The sequence below is a fragment of the Panulirus ornatus genome, chromosome 8 (assembly GCF_036320965.1).
Source record: "Panulirus ornatus isolate Po-2019 chromosome 8, ASM3632096v1, whole genome shotgun sequence".
Lineage (NCBI taxonomy): Eukaryota > Metazoa > Arthropoda > Malacostraca > Decapoda > Palinuridae > Panulirus > Panulirus ornatus.
The window spans coordinates 36,778,223-36,804,445 of record NC_092231.1 but is presented as its reverse complement, the minus strand read 5'-3'; the positions used below and the strand labels follow the sequence as shown (position 1 = coordinate 36,804,445).

Sequence of the window (26,223 nt, the reverse complement as noted above, 5' to 3'; positions counted from 1 at the left end):
ATGTGGCACAGTGTTCTGGCAGACGGTCACCAGAGACACCGAGATGAAATAAGCTCAGATATCGAGGGAACAGAAAACTGAATCAACACGGGAGGGTAACACACACACACACACACACACACACACACACACACACACACACACATGGGTAAATGAAGAACTTTGGGGGAATTCAACGAAGTGAAATTTGAACATCGAAGTCCTGGAATGACTGGCGACACCCACACAGCAGTTGTAGATACCTCTCTACAAAGGACCGATGGCAATGGAACCCAATGAGGAACGTAAAATTCTGAGAAAAATCCTACACGAAAAAAAAAGAGCTGAAATCAACACACCATACTGAAAACTTAGGTAATCAATTATGTCGAAGTTCGCCTCTAAAGTCGTAGTTGAAGGTCACCTGCTCTTGGTGGGATGCTGAAGCGCTCGTCAATACACCCGAGCCTAAGACTCTACAAGACCGGCGCATCAAACCGTGACTGAGAACTGAACTTGGGCATAAACTCAACCAAGATTTGACGCACAAGAAAACAGACACAGACACACACACACACACACACACACACACACACGGGCGTTGACACTGAGATTAATGGACGAATTTTTTTTCCTCTATCTCGTAAAAGCGAACGAAAACTCGCACTGACGAGTCAATTAACGAGTGGAATGATGGTGAGGTCATTTCACCGAGACGGGGAAACTGGAGAGGATGATGTACATCTGTACATAAGAAACAGACATGAACACTGGTGTGTTGTATGGGGTAACCATCACTGTGTACATAAGAAACAGACATGAACACTGGTGTGTTGTATGGGGTAACCATCACTGTGTACATAAGAAACAGACATGAACACTGGTGTGTTGTATCGGGTAACCATCACTGCAACACAAGAACAACACATGAAAAAGAATTCAAAACACTTCAGAAGGAGAGACGAGGGAAGAGAACGTATGATTTATCATAAGACATTAAAAAATAACCGAACCTTATACCTGGGATAAGCAAAAGAGAATAGAATGTGGTAAACTATGGCAAAGAAAACGAGACTAAACTAAAAGGTCAAAACTTAATAGAAAAAAGAATAATACACGTACGTCTGCAATCGTCATTTAGAATAGATATCAATAAGATATCAAAACGAGATATCAAGATATAGAAACCCCAGCCAAAAAGATAGCAGGACTAGATGACGTACGTATCAAGCGAACAAAAAGGATAAAATTGCTTGGGCCAGGCAACATGCAGACACTGTACTGAAGTCTGAGTAAATAGTTAAGAACAGTCCCAGACGAAGGCAAGACTGAGGACAGTGTGTAGTAGACTTCAGCAGTGGTAAACAAGCAAGAACGGTGGGTGAGCAATACGTGCCTCTCTCTCTCTCTCTCTCTCTCTCTCTCTCTCTCTCTCTCTCTCTCTCTCTCTCTCTCTCTCTCTCTCTCTCTCTCTCTCTCTCTCTCTCTCTCTCTCTCTCTATGGGTAAGTAGTTATATATATATATATATATATATATATATATATATATATATATATATATATATATATATATATATATATATATATATATATATATATATATATATATATATATATATATACATATATATACATATATATACATATATATACATATATATATATATATATATATATATATATATGAAATAACAACCCCCTCCCCCCGCATATGCGCGAGGTAGCACTTGGAAAAGACAACAGAGGCCACATTCGTTCACACTCAATATCTAGCTATCATGTATAATGCACCGAAACCATAGCTCCCTTTCCACATCCAGGCCCCATAGAACCTTCCATGGTTTACCCCAGACGCTTCACATGCCTCGGTTCAATCCATCGACAGCATGTCGACCCCGGTATACCACATCGTTCCAATTCACTCTAGTCCTTGAACTCCTTTCACCCTCCTGCATGTTCAGGCCCCGATCACATATATATCACATATATATCACATAACCCTACCACAGACAGGGTTCGAACCCAGGACCTTATCGCAAATAGGCAGATAAATCATAGAAGATCACGTGAATCGGGAATACGTTGTCAGCCACAGAGAGACAGAAACAAGGAAGATCCGAGCGCCTTCGTGCTAACTCATATCTCCAGTGAGAAGGATCACACGCTACATCGTGCGTGCTGCATCTGCTCTTCAGGATAATAATATCGGTAACGCTATGACACCGCATCGCCCTTCAACTACACCAGAAAGATATATCACAACTCCAAAGACTAGAACACTTTATGTCGCACTACAAGCCTTATAGCACAACTGTATCATCACAACTTCCTCCAAGTGGCACAACTCCTTCCTGGAACTGTCCGAAGTACAGAAGGAATCAGGTAGCAATATGGCATTTACGAACAGCAATACAGTGAGGAACTTGGTTATATAGGAGCGGGGGGCTGGAAATCCTCCCCTCTCGTGTTTTAATTTTCCAAAAGAAGGAACAGAGAAGGGAGCCAAGTGAGGATATTCCCTCAAAGGCTCAGTCTTCTGTTCTTAACGCTACCTCGCCAACGCGGGAAATGGCGAATAGTAAAAATATATATATATATATATATATATATATATATATATATATATATAAACTTTGGATGAAATTTGCAGTAGCTGTGATCACCGGATACCATGTACAGAGTGCAATAAAGTTTCTTCTGGACGAAGTGGAAAAAGAAATAAATCTAAGATAAAAGAAAATCGTAAGTTTAGTGTGTTCATGATGGAGTTCAGTATATCATCACACACGCCCCCTGGCCGTGCCCTTCACCACAGCACGTACACCACACACGCCCCTGACCGTGCCCTTCACCACAGCACGTGCACCACACACACCCCCGACCGTGCCCTTCACCACAGCACGTACACCATACACGCCCCCTGGCCGTGCCCTTCACCACAGCACGTACACCACACACACCCCCGACCGTGCCCTTCACCACAGCACGTACACCATACACGCCCCCGACCGTGCCCTTCACCACAGCACGTGCACCTTACACGCCCTCCACAACAGCACGTGCACCATACACGCCCCCCGATCGCGCCCTTCACCACGTGACCTACCTCTTAGTGGGCTCTTCATCGCCGCTTCGACTAACCCGGCCAACAGCTGGAGGGATTTGGGGTCCTGGGCCAGACCACTGCTGAAGGCGGCCAGGGCGTCGGCGTGGCGCCCCAAGCACTGAAGGGCAACACCCTGCCGGTAGTACGCCTGCAACACAAACAAACACAAAACTTTAGAACACACACGCAATATGGAACACATGGAACACAGACATTATCGACTCAGAAAACATGATGTGTTTTTGTATTGACATGAAAGTATACGTAAAATTAGAAAAATATGTCACATTATACATATATATATATATATATATATATATATATATATATATATATATATATATATATATATATATATATATATATATATATATATATATATATATTCCTATGAGTCCACGGGGAAAATGAAACACGATAAGTTCCCAAGTGCACTTTCGTGTAATAATCACATCATCAGGGGAGACACAAGAGAGAAATATAACAGTCAGTTGATATATATCGAAGAGACAAAGCTAAGACGCCATTTGGTATACATGTGATTGTCCAAAACATGGACAATCACATGTTTACCAAATGGTTTCCTAGCTTCGTCTCTTCGATGTATATCAACTGACTTATATTTCTCTCTTGTGTCTCCCCTGATGATGTGATTATTACACGAAAGTGCACTTGGGAACTTATCGTGTTTCATTTTCCCCGTGAACTCATAGGAATATCTTGATCACGCGCAAAACTGTGATCCTTTCCAATATATATATATATATATATATATATATATATATATATATATATATATATATATATATATATATATATATACATATATATATATATATATATATATATATATATATATATATATATATATATATATATATATATATATATATATGAATATATATATATATATATATATATATATATATATATATATATATATATATATATATATATATATATATATATATATATATATATATGTATATATGAATATATATATGAATATATATATGAATATATATATATATATATATATATATATATATATATATATATATATATATATATATGAATATATATATATATATATATATATATATATATATATATATATATATATATATATATATATATATATATATATGTATATATGAATATATATATGAATATATATATATATATATATATATATATATATATATATATATATATATATATATATATATATATATATATATATATATACATATATATATATAACAAAAACGGATCTTATGGGCCAGCATCAGCCACCCCAGCTGCTGGTCCAGGACCCCCCCCCCCCACCACCACCAGCAACAAACGTACAAGGAAGGAACAGTGAGGCGACTTGCGCGCCATCTTGCGGGTGCGCCACACACTGCGCAGGGTGAGCCAGGTCACTAGGGGGCGTCGGCGGCCGCGGGTTCCCCCCTTGGTGGCACCGCCACCACCGCCACGCAGCAACACCATTGCGGCCAAGAACAACACCACCAGCTGGTCTCTGGTCAACACCACCAGCTGGTCTCCGGTCAACACCACCAGCTGGTCTCTGGTCAACACCACCAGCTGGTCTCCGGTCCGCTCCGGCTGTGTGTCCTGACCAGCTGATGTCTTGGTCACCTCATGGCTCCTCTGCATGGAAGACCCGGGCCGTTTTCTTTCAATCGCCCACTGTCAGTTTTCTTTAACCACTACACTGTTTCTCTCCTCCTCCTTCTTCTCCTCCTGCAGTAGCTTTCGAGGGGCAGTCTTCGCCACTTTGCACACACCCCCAGCAGTGATAATTGTGCCCAAGCACTGTTTTCTGAGATCACTGCTACCTACAACACATCACAACACACAACAGTTGTATCAGCGTCTTTACCTACGTAATCATACAGTAAGTTCTCTTTGGTTGTATTTCCTGCAATAGTCTGTAAAAAAGGGGTGGGTAGGGAAGGGCAAAGAAATGTAATTTATTCATAAATAATCATAAAAAGATAATTGGTATGTAGTTTGAATCAGTGTTATGGTGTATTAATAACTGCTTCACCTACTCCAATTGGGCCGAAGAAGTTTTGAATTAGTTTAGAATAAAGATAAATAACATAATATAATACGTATGAATCTAATTAGATTATATCTTTTTAATTTCAGCTGAGATGGCACGAACTGAATACCTTAACAAAGAAGGCTGTCTCATTAACGATACATATATATATATATATATATATATATATATATATATATATATATATATATATATATATATATATATATATATATATATTCTCTTTTTTTTTTACATATTCGCCATTTCCAGCGTTAGCGAGGTAGCGTTAAGAACAGACGACTGAACCTTAGAGGGAATATCCTTACTTGGCTTCCTTCTCTGTTCCTGTTTTTTTCTTTTTTCTTTTTTTTTTAAAGTAAAAAACGCCTTCTACGACACGCAGGGAATACGTGGGAAGTATTCTTTCTCCCCTATCCCCAGGGATAATATATATATATATATATATATATATATATATATATATATATATATATATATATATATATATATATATACACACACACACACCCCAGACTAAACCAAGTACCAATTTTATCCATCAACTTTATGGGAAGAATGAACAGCTGGGTTGACCGTGGACCAACTGCCGTAACCAGGATTCGAACCTATACCATGCTCGACGATCTACTTTAGCGGAAGAAAATGAGCACAATTCAGCATCACACAATGAACCCAATTCAGCATGATACAATGAACCCAGTTCAGCATACAATGAACCCATTTCAGCATAAGATGAACCCAGTTCAGCATCATACAATGAACCCAGTTCAGCATAATACAATGAACCCAGTTCAGCATACAATGAACCCAGTTCAGCATATAATGAACCCAGTTCAGCATATGATGAACCCAGTTCAGCATCATACAATGAACCCAGTTCAGCATATAATGAACCCAGTTCAGCAAAAGATGAACCCAGTTCAGCATCATACAATGAACCCAGTTCAGCATAATACAATGAACCCAATTCAGCACGATACAATGAACCCAGTTCAGCATATAATGAACACATTTCAGCATATAAGGAACCCACTTCAGCATATAATGAACCTAGAGCAGCATATAATACACCCAGTTCAGCATCATACAAAGTCTGTAGTTACCACAACCTGGTTGACTTAGGCCAACCAACCAATAATCTACGGGGCAGTCCACGGCTCTATACAGTCAGTCACGTCCTGAGCAACAGCTGATATATAGAGTCCTGGGCAACACCTGATATACAGTCTTGGACAACAGCTGATATATAGAGTCCTGGGCAACATATGATATACAGAGTCCTGGATCACAGCTGATATACAGAGTCCTGGGCAACATCTGATATATAGAGTCCTGGGCAACAGATGATATATAGAGTCCTGGGCAACAGCTGATATATAGAGTCCTGGGCAATATATGATATATAGAGTCCTGGACAACAGTTGATATAAAGAGTCCTCGACGACAGATGATATACAGAGTCCTGGGCAACAGCTGATATATAGAGTCCTGGGCAACAGCTGATGTATAGAGTCCTTAACAACAAACGAACCCAAGACGTCGTCTGCAGAGCACTTTGATCAAGTGACTTGCACATTGCCCACACTGTAGGACGAAGAAATAATAATAATAATAATACTAAAGATATCCTCATCAATCAATCTTAACAGTTAGCCTCTGACTTTATTCATACGTTAACGAGCACACAGACACACAGACACACACACACACACACACACACACACACACAAGAGCTCGCCCCCCATAGCTTGCCCTCCCTAGCGTGGTTGAGGGGGGGGGGGGTAGCTATTTATCAGCGACACCTCACGCTGGTCATCAGCGACACCTCACGCTGGTCTGAGTCGTCCTGCAGCTGGTTCATGACCCACTTCAGCTTCATTAATCACACGTCTCGTGCTCTCATCCCAGCAGCACCAGACCTCTCTCACGAACCTCCACAGTGAGGCCTACGTGATCAATGTGTGTGTGTGTGTGTGTGTGTGTGTGTGTGTGTGTGTGTGTGTGTGTGTGTGTGTGTGTGTGTGTATATATATATATATATATATATATATATATATATATATATATATATATATATATATATATATATATATATATATATATATATATATATATATATATATATATATATATATATTATCCCTGAGGATAGGGGAGAAAGAATACTTCCCACGTATTCCCTGCGTGTCGTAGAAGGCGACTAAAAGGGAAGGGAGTGGGGGGCTGGAAATCCTCCCCTCTCGTTTTTTTTTTTTTTTTTAATTTTCCAAAAGAAGGAACAGAGAAGAGGTCCAGGTGAGGATATTCCCTCAAAGGCCCAGTCCTCTGTTCTTAACGCTACCTCGCTAACGCGGGAAATGGCGAATAGTTTGAAAAAAAAAAAAATATATATATATATATATATATATATATATATATATATATATATATATATATATATATATATATATATATATATATTCTTTTTTTTTTTTCATACTATTCGCTATTTCCCGCGATAGCGAGGTAGCGTTAAGAACAGAGGACTGGGCCTTTGAGGGAATATCCTCACCTGGACCTCTTCTCTGTTCCTTCTTTTGGAAAATTAAAAAAAAAAAAAAAAACGAGAGGGGAGGATTTCCAGCCCCCCACTCCCTTCCCTTTTAGTCGCCTTCTACGACACGCAGGGAATACGTGGGAAGTGTTCTTTCTCCCCTATCCTCAGGGATAATATATATATATATATATATATATATATATATATATATATATATATATATATATATATATATATATATATATATATATATATATATATATATATATATATCCTAGTCTAAGCCAGGCACCCAATTTATTGACCAGTCCCAAAGAGAAGATGAACAGTTGGGCTGACTGTGGATCGACTGCCACGAACGGGACTCGCACGTACGCAGGCTCGACCCGTTAGGGTCGGCCCGTGATTGCGTCACGGCCAGCAACACTAACCGCTACTTATCCTCTGCTTTTAAGCTGAGGTCAGTGAACTCTGCACCCAGAGGAACGTCTTTATGACCTATAACGTAGAGGTCGGGAGAACACAGTGTCTACCCGAACGTCTGTGGTAGGGACAGGAAACTCCGCTGGAATGCCAGAGCGATGGTGAAACTCAGTCATGCCAAAAGCATCAGTACAGAACGTACAATATATGGTCGTCAGTTGAGACACCGTGAGACAGGACAATTCTTCTTACTACATAAAAGAAATATAATATTCTTTTTTGGAATTGAGAATATTTCCTTCATTTAAAAGAGGTCTTTCGTTTAACATCAGTCAGTTCCAAATCATTTAACATCAGTCAGTCCCAAATCATTTAACATCAGTCAGTTCCAAATCATTTAACATCAGTCAGTTCCAAGTCATTTAACATCAGTCGGTTCCAAATCATTTAACATCAGTCGGTTTCAAATCATTTAACATCAGTCAGTTCCAAATCATTTAACATCAGTCAGTTCCAAATCATTTAACATCAGTCAGTTCTAAATCATTTAACATCAGTCAGTTTCAAATCATTTAACATCAGTCAGTTCCAAATCATTTAACATCAGTCAGTTCCAAATCATTTAACATCAGTAAGTTCCAAATCATCTGATTACAACGCTTAATACATAGATTCAAAGCTAGTACATCGGTGTATGAAAATACAGCATCAAATGCATTATACAGCTTAGAATAGCTATTCTTACTCTCAGGACACAGAAAATGAAATCTGGAGACGTTTAATGTCTCCAGGACTCAATTTCTGCCCACCCCTCTATCGAAAACTCCCCACAACTTTCCTCTCTCCTTACACGGTTTCGTAATTAAACATCTTGACATAATGAACATACTTGGTAGTACTGTAACATCGTCACCATCTTGGACACCCTGCATTACGGATATAGCTAAGTCTGCCTCTAAGAAACTGAGAGTCTTGTTTAGGTGACAAAATGTCTTGTCTTTTAAACAGTTGCTCTTGTGTACACAAAGGATTGATCGGTCCTTGCATGGAGTACTGCTCTCATATCTGGGGTGAATCTAGCTCTGCGTCCTTACTCGACAGAGTCGAAAGCGGTCCGCCTTATAAACTGTCCCAGGCTAACTTCCAAACTTGACTCCCTTACCCTACGCCACAATGTTGGGTCACTTTCCCTCTTCTATAGGCATTACTTTGGTTTTTGCTCCCGAGAGCTAGACCACGCAATACTCTGCAACCTGCTGCGTCGCATGATTATTGTGTGACCATCGGCAATTCAAGGGTGGGCCGTTTTGATAACTGTTTCCTTCCCGACACCTCAAAGCTGTGGAACTCTTTACACTCTTATGTCTTACTCAATAACTAAGACCTCGCACATTCTAAAAGTCACGTTTTTCAATTCCTCCAAAATCCGTGATTACTTTTCCTTCTCTCTTCTTTTTTCCCTTTCGTCCAACGTAAAAACAAAACAAAAAAAACCACATGTTTGGCCTAACAACTCGCCAAGTCCTGACATGTGGCCTTACGACAGGTCAAGCTCCTGATGTGTGACCTTATAACACATCCAACTCCTGATGTGTGACCTTACGACACATCCAACTCCTGATGTGTGACCTTATAACACATCTAACTCCTAGTGTGTGACCTTACAACACATCCAACTCCAGATATGTGACCTTAAAACACATCGAACTCCTGACAAAACAAGAGGCAAGTTAAGCATATAAGATCTACAGCAGAAGGTAAGACCATATAAGATCTATAGCAGAAGGTAAGACCATATAAGATCTACAGCAGAAGGTAAGACCATATAGGATCTACAGCAGAAGGTAAGACCATATAAGATCTACAGCAGAAGGTAAGACCATATAAGATCTACAGCAGAAGGTAAGACCATATAAGATCTACAGCAGAAGGTAAGACCATATAAGAGCTACAGCAGAAGGTAGGACCATATAAGATCTACAGCAGAAGGTAAGACCATATAAGATCTACAGAAGAAGGTAAGACCATATAAGATCTACAGCAGAAGGTAAGACCATATAAGATCTACAGCAGAAGGTAAGACCATATAAGATCTACAGCAGAAGGTAAGACCATATAAGATCTACAGCAGAAGGTAAGACCGAAGCATCCTCTTAAGAGTGTCTTTTCTCCTTGGCCACCTGCCCAAGCCTTGGCTATTGACGCCCTACCACGGGAGGAAGGAGAAGAGGAGGTGCACCCCAGCCCCTCTCTCCTCTACCCTACGGAACCCCATCCTCTCTCCCTCCCCACACACACAGACACCGTGGGCGCCGCCTCCACCAGCAGCACCACCTCGCCACCAACCGAGGACCATGAATCATCGCGTCACGGCACGCATCATCGCCCATCACTGAGGCATTCCTCTGATCCGCTGTTTCTCCTTCTTGGGCAACGTAAAATTCAGTAATGTGGCGGGAGAGGCATGGCATGGAACTCAGGAATGCTGGAGGTAACTGTAGGGTCTTGGCATACTGGTGTAAGAAGACGATAGATACGGTAATGATGGCAAAATCGACACAAAAAATGGAGTTATAAACAACAGTTAAATGCATTTTTGCGCGAAAACGAACCAAACATACGACAGTTAATTCTTGGGAAGTTGAGGCGGAATGTGAACTGTGGCTCGATGGGGAAAAGCTGACGAAATTACTTGTCTATTTCTTTTCTATTTGTTGTGGGAGGGAAGAGCCGGTGGTGGGGAAGCAGAAATGACCAGAAGGGAAGACTTGAGAGGCTGGCGAGTTGGTGATGATGGCCATAGGAAGAGGAATGTGTGCTATTAAGCGTGGCGAGTCGTGTCCAGGGGAGTGCAGCACGCACTACCGTACGTCCGTGGACCATGCCGTCAGTCCGTGAAGGGGGGAAGGATCGTTCGTGTTCTTGGGACATTGTTCGTGAAGTGGTAGGATAGTTCGTGTTCGTCTGTAAAGGGGGGAAAGATCGTTCGTGTTTAGTGGGACATTGTGTCGGTCTGTGAAGAGGGAAAATAGTTCGTGTTCGTAGATCATGATGTTTGTCTGTGATGGAGGTAGAATCTTTCGTGTTCGTGAGCCATGGTATCTGTGAAGGGGGTAGAATCGATCGTGTTCGTGGACCACTGCGTCCGCGAAGGAGGGAGAATCATTCGTGGGCAGCAAGATGGCTGTAGCAAAAAAAAAATTTTCCTGCTGAAGTGTGGACGCAGAGTCGGGCCGACAGACGCAGTTGAAGAATGGAGCAATCAGACTGGCGATGTGGTCCCCACTGCGATCATATTGGCAGACATAAGATGGAGGACCACCGCTGTATTATAGATGGGTGGAAAGAGTGTGTGTGTGTGTGTGTGTGTGAGCTAAAGTTGCGTGGAGGAAAGGGGCTAAGGTCTGCCAAGGGCCACACTCACTCTGGAAGAGATACAATGAAGGGAAGACGTGTGTGACGAAGGTAATTCGATGGTGGAATGTGAGGGTGTGTGTGTGATGATACTGTGTGGCTGGGTGTGTGTGTGTGTGTGTGTGTGTGTGGAGGAGGGAGTGTACCATCCTCAGCTGTGTGCACTATGAGGGACCATGAGACATGCGCATGGCATCATCTTCAAACATATACAAGAAAATTTTTTACCTATCTCTCTTATAATAACAGGTTATTGGAACGAAACAGAATATAGTATATTTCTATGTTCCACCCGAGATAACCAACGTTTCTGTGCTTCGCTGTTCCACTCATCTTATGGCAGTTAACACACACACACACACACACACACACACACACACACACACACACACACACACACACTTCACATTCCACCTGGTAAACTCAATACATTTACTAAAGGGCATCAACACACATGATACTACACTGTCGATTCTTGTGATATAAAAGTATTTTTCTCACTAAAAAATGTCCGAAGCTAACGAGCTTCTGCTTCGCCTGTCTCTACCGAACCAGTGTCACTTAAGAGGAGTTTGTGAAGCACATCATGGCTGAAGACAGTTATCATCATCACACACACGACGGGACGACCCTTGGCTACGACACCACAGCCTTTGACCTACAGGAACCCCAAGGGTCCGTTCAAAAGGCCGAGGCATAATGATACCCTCAATGTTCGAACGGCATATGAATACCCCCAAGGTTCGAAGGGCATAAGAATATCCTCAAGGTTCTAAGGGCATAAGAATACCCCCAAGGTTCGAAGGGCATAAGAATATCCTCAAGGTTCTAAGGGCATAAGAATACCCCCAAGGTTCGAAGGGCATAAGAATATCCTCAAGGTTCGAAGGGCATAAGAATACCTCCAAGGTTCGAAGGGCATAAGAATATCCTCAAGGTTCGAAGGGCATATGAATACCCCCCAAGTTTCGAAGGGCATAAGAATACCCCCAAGGTTCGAACCCTTGTGTTTGGGAGATTCGGTATCAAACACTGTCACAACACACTGCAAACTCTTTTGAGGAACGAAATGAAATGGTAAAGTCTCAACCTTTAATTCTTTCTCATAAGCCGAACTGTTTCAATGCACAAGTTTGATGCTTCATAATACGTGTCAGACGAGTCAGGGTTGTTTCATTACGCATGTTCGAAGCTTCATAATACGTGTCAGACGAGTCAGAGTTGTTTAGTTACACCTGTTCGAAGCTTCATAATACGTGTCAGACTAGTCAGAGTCGTTACATTACACATGTTCGAAGCTTCATCATACGTGTCAGACGAGTCAAAGTTGTTACATGACACATGTTCGAAGCTTCATAATACGAGTAATGAGAGTGTCTGACTAAATGAATCTTATGCTTCACGAAGCAGTTGAATGATGCAAGGTCAATGCCTCGGACGGTGTGCGGCGTAGGCTCGAACCTCGCCTGGCGAACCTTGGAATGTCCAGCCATGAAAATACCTAAATGAAGCTTGAGGGTGGAGTCATAAGGCAAAAAGACGACGAGAGATCAATGCCTTTTCACCTCTCGTCTGTTAAAAGTTCGAATAGTAATGCGAACGGGATTCGACCCTGTGTCTCGCTGGTTCGAAAAAGAAAAAGAGAAACCCCCCCGAACCCACACCCTCTCTCCTCCTCCTCCAGATACCGGGTGAGGTGAGGTGAGGTGATGGGTGGCTACGGAGGTCCTCCTGCGGACTGCAGTAATGGTGACTGACACTTAAGTTGACGTTGGAATTTAGACTGGACGTACAATCAGCCAGGCGACGCGTGACTTGACGGCAGGAATCTCTCGCCTGACATGACACGCCGGACCGGCTGTGTGTGGCTGGTCTTACGACGCGCAAAAGAGGGGCGCTGCTCGCCGCGCCGATTGCCTCACCCCCCCACTTCTCCCTCTCTCTCTCTCTCTCTCTCTCTCTCTCTCTCTCTCTCTCTCTCTCTCTCTCTCTCTCTCAGGGAGAGAGAGAGAGGGAGAGAGCGACCAGGGGTGAGGTGAGGCATATTATCACCAGCGCCTCCCTCCTCCCTGGGTATGATCGAATCGAGGGAGGGAGGGAGGGTATGTATAGCGACGCCTGCACTGCCATGAGGCAGCACTTCAGTGGCTGTTTAGTTTCACCCATTTAATGGTCCGTTTCTGCCTGGACCTATACACGTTGGGGGGGGGGGGGGCTCTCAGTCAGCAGACATGCCCCGACATGACACGTACCTCACGTCGCTCGTCCTTCGTAAATCTAGATGGTCCTGTGGTGAGCGCTACGCGCTAGCCCTGCCCTTTTTAAGAAAAAAAAAAAAACTCGTCTTCATCGTAAGTACTCTCTCTCTCTCTCTCTCTCTCTCTCTCTCTCTCTCTCTCTCTCTCTCTCTCTCTCTCTCTCTCTCGTCAATCTAACTTTCGATACGAAAAAAAAAAATAAAAAAAAATCTTGGACAGTTACGTCTGCCTGGATCTGCGACGGCGCTGGTGGTAGTTACCACCGTCGTAACTAAAGGTTCCTTGAAGAGGGGGAGGGAGAGGGGAGGGGAGGGGAGGGAGAGGGGAGGGGAGGGGAGAGATGGGGGGGGGGGGGGGGCAGTTACATGTCGGCTATATAAGGCAGGGTCACCCGGGGACCAAGCCCGGGTGGCCAGTTCCCAGATCACCTATGACTCAGCTCATTAGAAGGCCTGTGTAGCTGGCTCTCAGCTCACGAGGGTCGGGAAGGGGAGGGTGGGTTGAGCTGACGAGCCTCCAGCTCACTAGGGTCAGGGTAGGTGGGACCCAGCTCAACAGGACTGGGTTGTTAGGTCCCAGCTCATTAGGACCGGGTTGCTAGGCCCCTGTTTGCTAGGGTCAGGGTAGGTAGGTCCCAGCTAGCTAGGACGGGGTTGCTAGGTCCCTGTTCGCTAGGGTCAGGGTAGGTAGGTCCCAGCTAACTAGGACGGGGTTGCTAGGTACCAGTTCACTAAGGTCAGGGTAGGTAGGTCCCAGCTAACTAGGACGGGATTGCTAGGTCCCTGTTCGCTAGGGTCAGGGTAGGTAGGTCCCAGCTAACTAGGACGGGGTTGCTAGGTACCAGTTCACTAGGGTCAGGGTAGGTAGGTCCCAGCTAACTAGGACGGGGTTGCTAGGTACCGGTTCACTAGGGTCAGGGTAGGTAGGCCCCAGCTCATTAGGACCGGGTTGCTAGGTCCCTGTTTGCTAGGGTCAGGGTAGGTAGGTCCCAGCTAGCTAGGACGGGGTTGCTAGGTCTCTGTTCTCTAGGGTCAGGGAAGGTAGGTCCCAGCTAAGACGGGGTTGCTAGGTCCCTGTTCGCTAGGGTCAGGGTAGGTAGGTCCCAGCTAACTAGGACGGGGTTGCTAGGTCTCTGTTCACTAGGGTCAGGGTAGGGAGATCCCAGCTCAACAGGACTGGGTTGTTGCCTCACAGCTCGCTAGGGTCAGGGGAAATAGGTCCCAGCTGAATAAGCTCACTAGAACCAACACAGCCACGTCCCAGCTCACAACTAGGACAGTGTTGCTACTCCCACCTCACTAAGGCAGTGTTGCTATTCGCAGCTCACTAGGATGGCGTTGCCACTCTCAGCTCATCATGGTCCTCGCTCATTGGTTATCTGAGCCTACTAGGGTGTCAACACTCTAAGGTCCCAACTCACTGGGGTCCCAGCGCACTAAGGTCCCAGCTCACGAGGGTTCTAGCTCACTAGGGTCCTAGCACCCTAAGGTCCCACGTCTCTAGGCTCTCAGCTCACTAGGGTCTGAAACACACTAAGGTCCCACGTCTCTAGGCTCTCAACTCACTAGGGTCCCAGCACACTAAGGTCCCAGCTCATGAGGGTTCTAACTCACTAGGGTCCCAGCACCCTAAGGCCCCACGTCTCTACGCTCTCAGCTCACTAGGGTTCCAACATAAAAAGGTCCCAGTTCAATAGGGTTCCAGCTTACTAGGGTCCCAGCACCCTAAGGTCCCAGCTCTTAGGCTTTCAGCTCACTAGGGTCCCAGCACACTACGGTCCGAGCTCACTAGTGTCCCAGCTCACTACGGTCCTAGCACATTAAGGTCCCAGCTCACTAGGGTCCCAGCAAACTAAGGTTCTCGCACAGTAAGGTCCCAGACCACTAAGGTCGCAGCTCACTAGGGTCCCAGTTCACTAGGGTAACTGCTCGCTAGGATCCCAGCTAACTAAGGTCCCAGTTCACGAGGGTCACAGCTCACTAGGGTTCCATCACACTAGGGTCCCAACTCACGAAGATCCCAGCTCATTAGGGTCCCAGCACACGAAGATCCCAGCTCACTAGGATCCTAGCACACTAAAATACCAACTCATTAGGGCCCCAGCACACTAGGATTCAAGCACACTAAGATCTCAGCTCACTAGGCTCCAAGCACACTAAGTTCCAAGCTCACTAGGGTCCCAGCTCACTAGGGTCACAGCTTACTAAGGTCCCAGCTCACTAGGGGTCCAAGCTCATCAGTTTCCAAGCTCACTAGGGCCCTAGCACGCTAAAGTCCCAGTTCACTAAAGTCCCAGCTCAATAAGGTCCCAGTTCACTGAGGTAACAGCTCACTAAACTCACAGCTCACTAGGGTTCCAGCTTACTAAAGTCACAACACACTAAGGTCCCAGCTCACAAGGGTCCTAGCACGCTAATGTCCCAGCTCACTAGTGTCCTAGTTCACTAAGGTCCCAGCGCACCAAGGTCCCAGTTCAGTAAAGTGCCAGCTCACTGGGGTCAGGAGGCTCGGGGTAATGCATGATGTAATGGTGTACCTACCTACCTACCTACCTTCCTACCTGCATACCTACCTACCTACCTGCATACCTACCTACCTACCTACCTACCTACCTACCTACCTACCTGCATACCTACCTACCTACCTACCTACCTACCTGCATACCTACCTACCTACCTACCTGCATACCTACCTACCTACCTACCTTCCTACCTGCATACCTACCTACCTACCTACCTACCTGCATACCTACCTACCTACCTACCTACCTGCATACCTACCTACCTGCCTACCTACCTACCTGCATACCTACCTACCTACCTACCTGCATACCTACCTACCTACCTACCTGCCTACCTACCTGCATACCTACCTACCTGCATACCTACCTACCTACCTGCCTGCCTACCTACCTACCTACCTACCTACCTACCTGCATACCTACCTACCTACCTGCATACCTACCTACCTACCTGCATACCTACCTAACTACCTACCTACCTACCTTCCTACCTACCTACCTGTATACCTACCTACCTTCCTACCTGCATACCTACCTACCTACCTACCTACCTACCTACCTGCATACCTACCTACCTACCTACCTACCTGCATACCTACCTACCTACCTACCTGCATACCTATCTACCTACCTACCTGCATTCCTACCTACCTACCTGCATACCTGCCTACCTACCTACCTACCTGCATACCTACCTACCTACCTGCATACCTACCTACCTACCTACCTACCTACCTACCTACCTGCATACCTACCTACCTGCATACCTACCTACCTACCTACCTACCTACCTACCTACCTACCTACCTGCATACCTACCTACCTACCTACCTGCATACCTACCTACCTACCTACCTACCTGCATACCTACCTACCTACCTACCTACCTGCATACCTACCTACCTACCTACCTACCTGCATACCTACCTACCTACCTGCATACCTGCCTACCTACCTACCTACCTGCATACCTACCTACCTACCTGCATACCTACCTACCTACCTACCTACCTACCTACCTACCTGCATACCTACCTACCTGCATACCTACCTATCTACCTACCTACCTACCTACCTACCTACCTACCTGCATACCTATCTACCTACCTACCTGCATACCTACCTACCTACCTGCATACCTGCCTACCTACCTACCTACCTACCTGCATACCTATCTACCTACCTACCTGCATACCTACCTACCTACCTACCTACCTACCTACCTACCTACCTGCATACCTATCTACCTACCTACCTGCATACCTATCTACCTACCTACCTACCTACCGTCTGGGGAGATAAGCGGGGGGGGGGGGGGAGGTCTTTAACTGTGGTGGAGTGGTTGCTGGCGCGTTATCACGCCCGCCTCCCAGCCTCACCTGCCTTCATTGTCATCCGTACACCTCACTCCTGCTGGAGGCAGGCAGGCAGGCAGGCAGGGTAAGTAGTAGGTCAGGCTGGGTTGGTGATGCAGGTAGTGGGTGAGGAAGGGTTAGTGGTGGTGGTGCAGGTAGTGGCTGAGGGAGGGGTAGGAGTGGCGGTGGTAATGGCTGAGGAAGGGTTAGTGGTGATGGTGCAGATAGTGGCTGAGGAAGGGGTGGTAGTTATGCAAGTAAAGGGTGAGGGAGAGGTAGTGGTGTTGGTGCAGGCAGTGGGTGAGGGAGGGGTAGTGGTGGTGGTGCAGGTAGTGAGTGAGGGAGGGGTAGGGGTGGCGGTGGTAGTGGGTGAAGAAGGGTTAGTGGTGGTGGTGCAGGCAGTGAGTGAGGGATGGGTGGTAGTGGTGGTGCAGGTAGTGGGTGAGGGAGGGTTAGTGGTGGTGGTGCAGGCAGTGGGTGAGGGAGGGGTGGTAGTGGTGGTGCAGGTAGTGAGTGAGGGAGGGGTAGTAGTGGTGGTGCAGGCAGTGAGTGAGGGAGGGGTAGTAGTGGTGGTGCAGGCAGTGAGTGAGGGAGGGGTGGTAGTGGTGGTGCAGGTAGTGAGTGAGGGAGGGGTGGTAGTGGTGGTGCAGGTAGTGGGTGAGGGAGGGGTAGTAGTGGTGGTGCAGGTAGTGGGTGAGGGAGGAGTGGTAGTGGTGGTGCAGGTAGTGGGTGAGGGAGGGGTGGTAGTGGTGGTGCAGGTAGTGGGTGAGGGAGGGGTGGTGGTGGTAGTGGTGCAGGTAGTAGGTGAGGGATGGTGGTGGTGGTGGTGATGCAGGTAGTAGGTGAAGGATGGTGGTGGTGGTAGTAGGTGAGGGGGTGGTGGTCGTAGTAGGTGAGGGAGGGGTGGTGGTGGTGGTGGTAGTAGGTGAGGGAGGGGTGGTGGTGGTAGTAGGTGAGGGAGGGGTGGCGGTGGTAGTAGGTGAGGGAGGGGTGGTGGTGGTAGTAGGTGAGGGAGGGGTGTTGGTGGTAGTAGGTGAGGGAGGTGCGGTGATGGTGGTGATGGAGGTAGTAGGTGAGGGAGGGGTGTTGGTGGTAGTAGGTGAGGGAGGGGCGGTGGTGGTGGTGATGCAGGTAGTAGGTGAGGAAGGGGTGGTGGTGGTGGTGGTAGTAGGTGAGGAAGGGGTGGTGGTGGTGGTGGTGGTAGGTGAGGGAGGGGTGGTGGTGTTAGTGGTAGTAGGTGAGGGAGGGGCGGTGGTGGTAGTAGGTGAGAGAGGGGTGGTGGTGGTAGTAGGTGAGGGAGGGGTAGTGGTGGTAGTAGGTGAGGGAGGGGTAGTAGTGGTGGTGGTAGTAGGTGAGGGAGGGGCGGTGGTGGTAGTAGGTAAGAGAGGGGTGGTGGTGGTAGTAGGTGAGGGAGGGGTAGTAGTGGTGGTGGTAGTAGGTGAGGGAGGGGCGGTGGTGGTAGTAGGTGAGGGAGGGGTGGTGGTGGTAGTAGGTGAGGGAGGGGTGTTGGTGGTAGTAGGTGAGGGAGGGGTGTTGGTGGTAGTAGGTGAGGGAGGGGTGTTGGTGGTAGTAGGTGAGGGAGGGGTGTTGGTGGTAGTAGGTGAGGGAGGTGCGGCAGTGGTGGTGGTGTTGGAGGTAGTAGGTGAGGGAGGGGTGTTGGTGGTAGTAGGTGAGGGAGGGGCGGTGGTGGTGGTGATGGAGGTAGTAGGTGAGGGAGGGGTGTTGGTGGTAGTAGGTGAGGGAGGGGTGTTGGTGGTGGTGATGCAGGTAGTAGGTGAGGGAGGGGTGTTGGTGGTAGTAGGTGAGGGAGGGGTGGTGGTGGTGGTGGTAGTAGGTGAGGGAGGGGTGTTGGTGGTGTTGGAGGTAGTAGGTGAGGGAGGTGCGGCAGTGGTGGTGGTGGGTGTGGGAGAGAGAGTGAGGGCGCAACACGACCACCACCGCCCCAGACACCCTAGCATCAGGGCGTTGTGGAGCCTCGTGGAAAGCGCAGTCTGCAGCAGTCGGGTAAGGGAGTCTCCCTGGGCCCAGGACCGTTAAGGTAAATCCCTCGATACAATAATTTACATACTGCAAACGCCTGACAAAGGGCCTATTGACCTGTAATGAAGTTACCTGCGGGAGGAATTTATCTCCTCCTCACTTCTTTATCTTCCTTTTTTTTTTTTTGTATCTCGACTGAACTTAACACAAAGGAAGACAAGAAGTCGTCTGATCTCCACTTGGCTGCGTCTCGTGTTCTTACGTCTGTGACGCAATGGGGGGACACACGATGGCTTTTGGTCTCTTACCAGACAAATCATAAACAAGTACTTCCACCTCCACACTCTGGCTGGCGTGGTAACATCCACCCGTAAAACTGGCCACAATGCCTCCTCTCCTTACAGCAACACCTCTGTACTCTGTACTCTGTACTCTGTTCTCTGTACTCTGTTCTCTGTACTCTGTTCTCTGTTCTCTGTACTCTGTTCTCTGTACTCTGTACTCTGTTCTCTGTACTCTGCACTCTGTTCTCTGTACTCTGTTCTCTGTTCTCTGTACTCTGTTCTCTGTACTCTGTACTCTGTACTCTGTATTCTGTACTCTGTACTCTGTTCTCTGTACTCTGTACTCTGTATTCTGTACTCTGTACTCTGTACTCTGTACTCTACTCTGTTCTCTGTACTCTACTCTGTTCTCTGTACTCTGTTCTCTGTACTCTACTCTGTTCTCTGTACTCTGTACTCTGTTCTCTGTACTCTACTCTGTTCTCTGTACTCTGTACTCTGTTCTCTGTACTCTGTACTCTGTTCTCTGTACTCTGTATTCTGTACTCTGTATTCTGTACTCTGTACTCTGTTCTCTGTACTCTGTTCTCTGTACTCTGTACTCTGTTCTCTGTACTCTGTACTCTGTACGCTGTACTCTGTACTCTGTTCTCTGTACTCTGTTCTCTGTACTCTGTTCTCTGTACTCTGTTCTCTGTACTCTGTACTCTGTTCTCTGTACTCTGTACTCTGTACGCTGTACTCTGTACTCTGTTCTCTGTACTCTGTTCTCTGTACTCTGTACTCTGTTCTCTGTACTCTGTACTCTGTACGCTGTTCTCTGTACTCTGTTCTCTGTACGCTGTACTCTGTTCTCTGTACTCTGTTCTCTGTACTCTGTACTCTGTACTCTGTACGCTGTACTCTGTACTCTGTTCTCTGTACTCTGTACTCTGCACTCTGTTCTCTGTACTCTGTACTCTGCACTCTGTACTCTGTACTCTGTTCTCTGTACTCTGTACTCTGTATTCCTACGTTTCTAGAGACCGATTTATGTGAGTTCCTTTTCAGTCTTGGATCACATGGCTAGTGTCCATTATTAGGATCACTGAACTCTATTCCCTTTTTTCATGATTCTTTGGAACCTTGTCTATGTCTTCTCGACGGTGGGGAGACCAGATCTGTGCCGCATACTCAATGTATGTAAAGAGATACAGAAGGGCAATGAGACCAGATCTGTGCCACATACTCAATGTATGGAAAGAGATACAGAAGGGCAAGGAGACCAGATCTGTGCCACATACTCAATGTATGTAAAGAGATACAGAAGGGCAAGGAGACCAGATCTGTGCCATATACTCAATGTATGTAAAGAGATACAGAAGGGCAAGGAGACCAGATCTGTGCCACATACTCAATGTATGTAAAGAGATACAGAAGGGTAAGGCGACCAGATCTGTGCCACATACTCAATGTATGTAAAGAGATACAGAAGGGTAAGGAGACCAGATCTGTGCCACATACTCAAAAGATGTGGTGAAAGTAGCGAGTTATAGAAGGGTTGTCGAGACCAGATCTATGCCACATACTCAACGATGTGGTGTGACCAGCGAGTTACAGAGGGTTGTGGAGACCAGATCTGTGCCACATCCTCAAGATATGGTTCTATCCAGCGAGCTACAGAGGGATGTAGAGACCAGATCTGTGCCACATCCTCAAGATATGGTTCTATCCAGCGAGCTACAGAGGGATGTAGAGACCAGATCTGTGCCACATCCTCAAGATATGGTCTATCCAGCGAGCTACAGAGGGATGTTCAGACCAGATCTGTGCCACACACTCAAATTACCGTCTCGACAGCAAGTTACAGAGAGAGGTCTGTGTAACTTCGAGTGTCTTTGCCCTGAAACATTCATACCAAGGGTCCCATACGATTGGTCGATCGGTGATCTATAGCTATGCCATACTGACATAGATGGTGGCTGAGGATAGCTCAAAAGGCCCTCCCACTTTCTCCCCGAACCTCTGCCACAACGCGACAGCCCGTGTTCGCATTTTCTGCCTACCAAATTACATTATCTTAACATTTGTCGACACTGAATTACATTAGCCATCTTTGGGGCGACTTGACAATTTGTCGTCGCCAATTTTGGGTTGCATATCAGATATTACACTCAGTGTATGTTTGATTCTACTGGTGACCCGACACTCGATTTAGAGAATGTGGGACATATCGCTATCTTGCTCGATAGCCATGACTCACTATCGTCCTTGTTATCCCTAACACCTGTTATATATATATATATATATATATATATATATATATATATATATATATATATATGCTAATCGCCATTTCCCGCATTAGCGAGGTAGCGTTAAGAACAGAGGATGAGGACTGGGCCTTTAAGGGAATATCCTCACCTGGCCCCTTTCTCTGTTTCTTCTTTTGGAAAAAAAAAAAAAATATATATATATATATATATATATATATATATATATATATATATATATATATTTCTTTTCTTTTAAACTATTCGCCATTTCACGCGTTAGCAAGGTACCGTTAAGAACAGAGGACTGGGCCTTTGAGGGAATATCCTCACCTGGCCCCCTTCTCTGTTCCTTCTTTTGGAAAATTGAAAAAAAATGAGAGGGGAGGATTTCCAGCCCCCCCCGCTCCCTTCCCTTTTAGTCGCCTTCTACGACACGCAGGGAATACGTGGGAAGTATTCTTTCTCCCCTATCCCCAGGGATAAATGTGGTAAAATGTGGTAAAATGTGCTTAAATGTGGTACGACCCTTGAGCACAACGGTGCTTAACTGTGGTACGACCCTTGAGCACGACGGTGCTTAACTGTGGTACGACTCTTGAGCACAATGGTGCTTAACTGTGGTACGACCCTTGAGCACGATGGTGCTTAACTGTGGTACGACCCTTGAGCACGATGGTGCTTAACTGTGGTACGACCCTTGAGCACGACGGTGCTTAACTGTGGTACGACCCTTGAGCATGACGGTGCTTAAATGTGGTACGACCCTTGAGCACGACGGTGCTTAACTGTAGTACGACCCTTGAGCACGACGGTGCTTAACTGTGTTACGACCCTTGAGCACGATGGTGCTTAACTGTGGTACGACCTTTGAGCACGATGGTGCTTAACTGTGGTACTGATGGTGCTTAAATGTGGTACGACCCTTGAGCACGATGGTGCTTCACTGTGATACGACCCTTGAGCACGACGGTGCTTAACTGTGGTACGACCCTTGAGCACGACGGTGCTTAACTGTGGTACGACCCTTGAGCACGACGGTGCTTAATCTGTTCAGCAACATAAGCTTCAGGCAGGGCTTTATAATACACACTCATATATCTATAGAGGACACAGATATAAACACCCTCCTGTATGGCTACAGAGGACCTCCAGACCTCCAACACAGGTATATAGGGTGTCTACACCTCCTATAAGGCTCTAGAAAGGCCCTTAGATCCTCTATAGAGGTATAGAGGGTCTCCCAAGCCTCCTATACCGCTCTGAGAAGTCTCCAGACCAATAAGGTCAATAAGGATCAAATACTGAACCTACGCTGGACGCTTGCACACTGTGTACCATTTACTAACAGGGAGAAAATACAGAAGACGTGTGAGCTACAGTCAGAGGAAATGATTTCATATACATCATATATATATATATATATATATATATAGAGAGAGAGAGAGAGAGAGAGAGAGAGAGAGAGAGAGAGAGAGAGAGAGAGAGAGAGAGAGAGAGAGAGAGAGAGAGAGAGAGAGAGAGACTGAGTGTGAACGAATGTCGCCTTTTTTCTCTGTATTCCTGGCGCTACCTCGCTGGAGCAGGGGGTAACGAGGCTGTTTCCTGTGTGGCGGGGTAGCGACAAGAATGGATGAAGGCAAGCAAGTATGAGTATATACATGTTTATGCCTGTGTATGTGTATGGATACGTATGTATATGTTGATGGGCATATATATATATATATATATATATATATATATATATATATATATATATATATACTGCCGTTGATAGTATTATTAATCATAGGGTTAAGTCAGATGTGAAGCTCAGTAATGCTCGAGGCACGTGACAATCTACACATCAAGGAGGAGGAGGAGGAGGAGGAGGAGGAGGGGGGGGGAGGAGGAGGAGGAGGAGGAGGAGGAGGAGGAGGAGGAGGAGGAGGAGGAGGAGAGAGAAAGAAAAAATAAAGACACGAAAATAATGAAGACGATGAGAAAAGCCACACCAACAGCGGAATTCCTGAGAGAGAGAGAGAGAGAGAGAGAGAGAGAGAGAGAGAGAGAGAGAGAGAGAGAGAGAGAGAGAGAGAGAGAGAGAGAGACGAGGGGGGGAAAAATATATATTGTGAAACTCCTGAACCGTAAAGTTCTAGACCCGCAGAATTCCGGCGCTGTGAAACTTTACGTTGGGGGTATTGCTGGGGTGCGAAACACACCCCTTCAAGTTAGGGTATTGCTGGGGTGCGAAACACACCCCTTCAAGTTAGGGTATTGCTGGGGTGCGAAACGCTTGCAAGTTAGGGTATTGCTGGGGTAAGAAACGCCTGCAAGTTAGGGTATTGCTGGGGTAAGAAACGCCTGCAAGTTAGGGTATTGCTGGGGTAAGAAACACCTTCTTCAAGTTAGGGTATTGCTGGGGCGCGAAACACACCCCTTCAAGTTAGGGTATTGCTGGGGTGCGAAACGCTTGCAAGTTAGGGTATTGCTGGGGTGTGAAACATCCCTTCCCACCCTTCAAGTTAGGGTATTGCTGGGGTAAGAAACATCTTCTTCAAGTTAGGGTATTGCTGGGGTGTGAAACACCCTCTTCAAGTTAGGGTACTGTTGGGGTGTTATGGATATATATGAGTTAGGGTACCAAGGGAAATCCTGGCTAGGCTGGGGTATAACTGGGGTGTGATGAACCGTCTCCATTAAGCTGGGGTGGTGCAACCCCGCAGCTGCGTGTATAGCTGGGGTGTGAGGAACATTTGCATTAAGCTAGAGTATTGCTGGGGTGTGTGAACATCACCTACACCAAGCTAGGGTATTGCTGGGGTGTGTGAACATCACCTACACCAAGCTAGGGTATTGCTGGGGTGTGTGAACATCACCTACACCAAGCTAGGGTATTGCTGGGGTATGTGAACATCACTTACACCAAGCTAGAGTATTGCTGGGGTATGTGAACATCACTTACACCAAGCTAGAGTATTGCTGGGGTGTGTGAACATCACCTACATCAAGCTAGGGTATTGCTGGGGTATGTGAACATCACTTACACCAAGCTAGAGTATTGCTGGGGTATGTGAACATCACCTACATCAAGCTAGGGTATTGCTGGGGAGTGTGAACATCACCTACACCAAGCTAGGGTATTGCTGGGGTGTTTGAACATCACCTACACCTAGCTAGGGTATTGCTGGGGGTGTGTGAACATCACCTACACCAAGCTAGGGTATTGCTGGGGTATGTGAACATCACCTACACCAAGCTAGAGTATTGCTGGGTTGTGTGAACATCACCTACACCAAGCTAGGGTATTGCTGGGGTGTGTGAACATCACCTACACCTAGCTAGAGTATTGCTGGGGTGTATGAACATCACCTACACCAAGCTAGAGTATTGCTGGGTTGTGTGAACATCACCTACACCTAGCTAGGGTATTGCTGGGGTGTGTGAACATCACCTACACCTAGCTAGAGTATTGCTGGGGTGTATGAACATCACCTACACCAAGCTAGGGCATTGCTGGAGTGTGTGAACATCACCTACACAGAGCCTGGGTAACGCTGGGGGTGTGTGAACATCACCTACACCTAGCTAGGGTATTGCTGGGGTGTATGAACATCACCTACACCTAGCTAGAGTATTGCTGGGGTGTATGAACATCACCTACACCTAGCTAGGGCATTGCTGGAGTGTGTGAACATCACCTACACCTAGCTAGGGCATTGCTGGAGTGTGTGAACATCACCTACACAGAGCCTGGGTAATGCTGGGGGTGTGTGAGTAACACTAAGCCTGGGTATTACTGGGGGTGTGTGAATCTCTGGGGTATTCGCTGGGGGTGGGGTGACAGAGCACCTCCTCTCGGTGGGGCATGGTAAGGGAGACATACCAGTGACAAGTGCTGGTTCAGTTATAAAGGTCTGGCGGCCCTAATTAGATAACTTTAAAGAGGTCATTAAAATGATGGATGGCACACGAAGCAGCTCTACGAGAAGCAGCTCTACGAGAAGTAGCTCTACGAGAGATAGCTCTACGAGAAGTAGTGCTACGAGAAGCAG

The 26,223-nt window shown here is 46.1% G+C and overlaps 1 protein-coding gene across 6 annotated transcripts in view; it reads right to left on the bottom strand.

Moving 5' to 3' along the window:
- The window catches only part of LOC139749902 (tetratricopeptide repeat protein 28), a 655,954-nt gene that overhangs the window by 173,464 nt on the left and 456,267 nt on the right, over nt 1–26,223 (bottom strand). For 5 of the 6 annotated variants that reach the window (XM_071664304.1, XM_071664299.1, XM_071664301.1 and 2 more), the window contains one exon: nt 3,087–3,234. In XM_071664304.1, the coding sequence (XP_071520405.1) occupies nt 3,087–3,234 (148 nt within the window). Of the gene's footprint in view, nt 1–3,086; nt 3,235–4,436; nt 5,024–26,223 lie in introns of all 6 variants that reach the window. The other variant, XM_071664303.1, reaches the window with a different exon arrangement.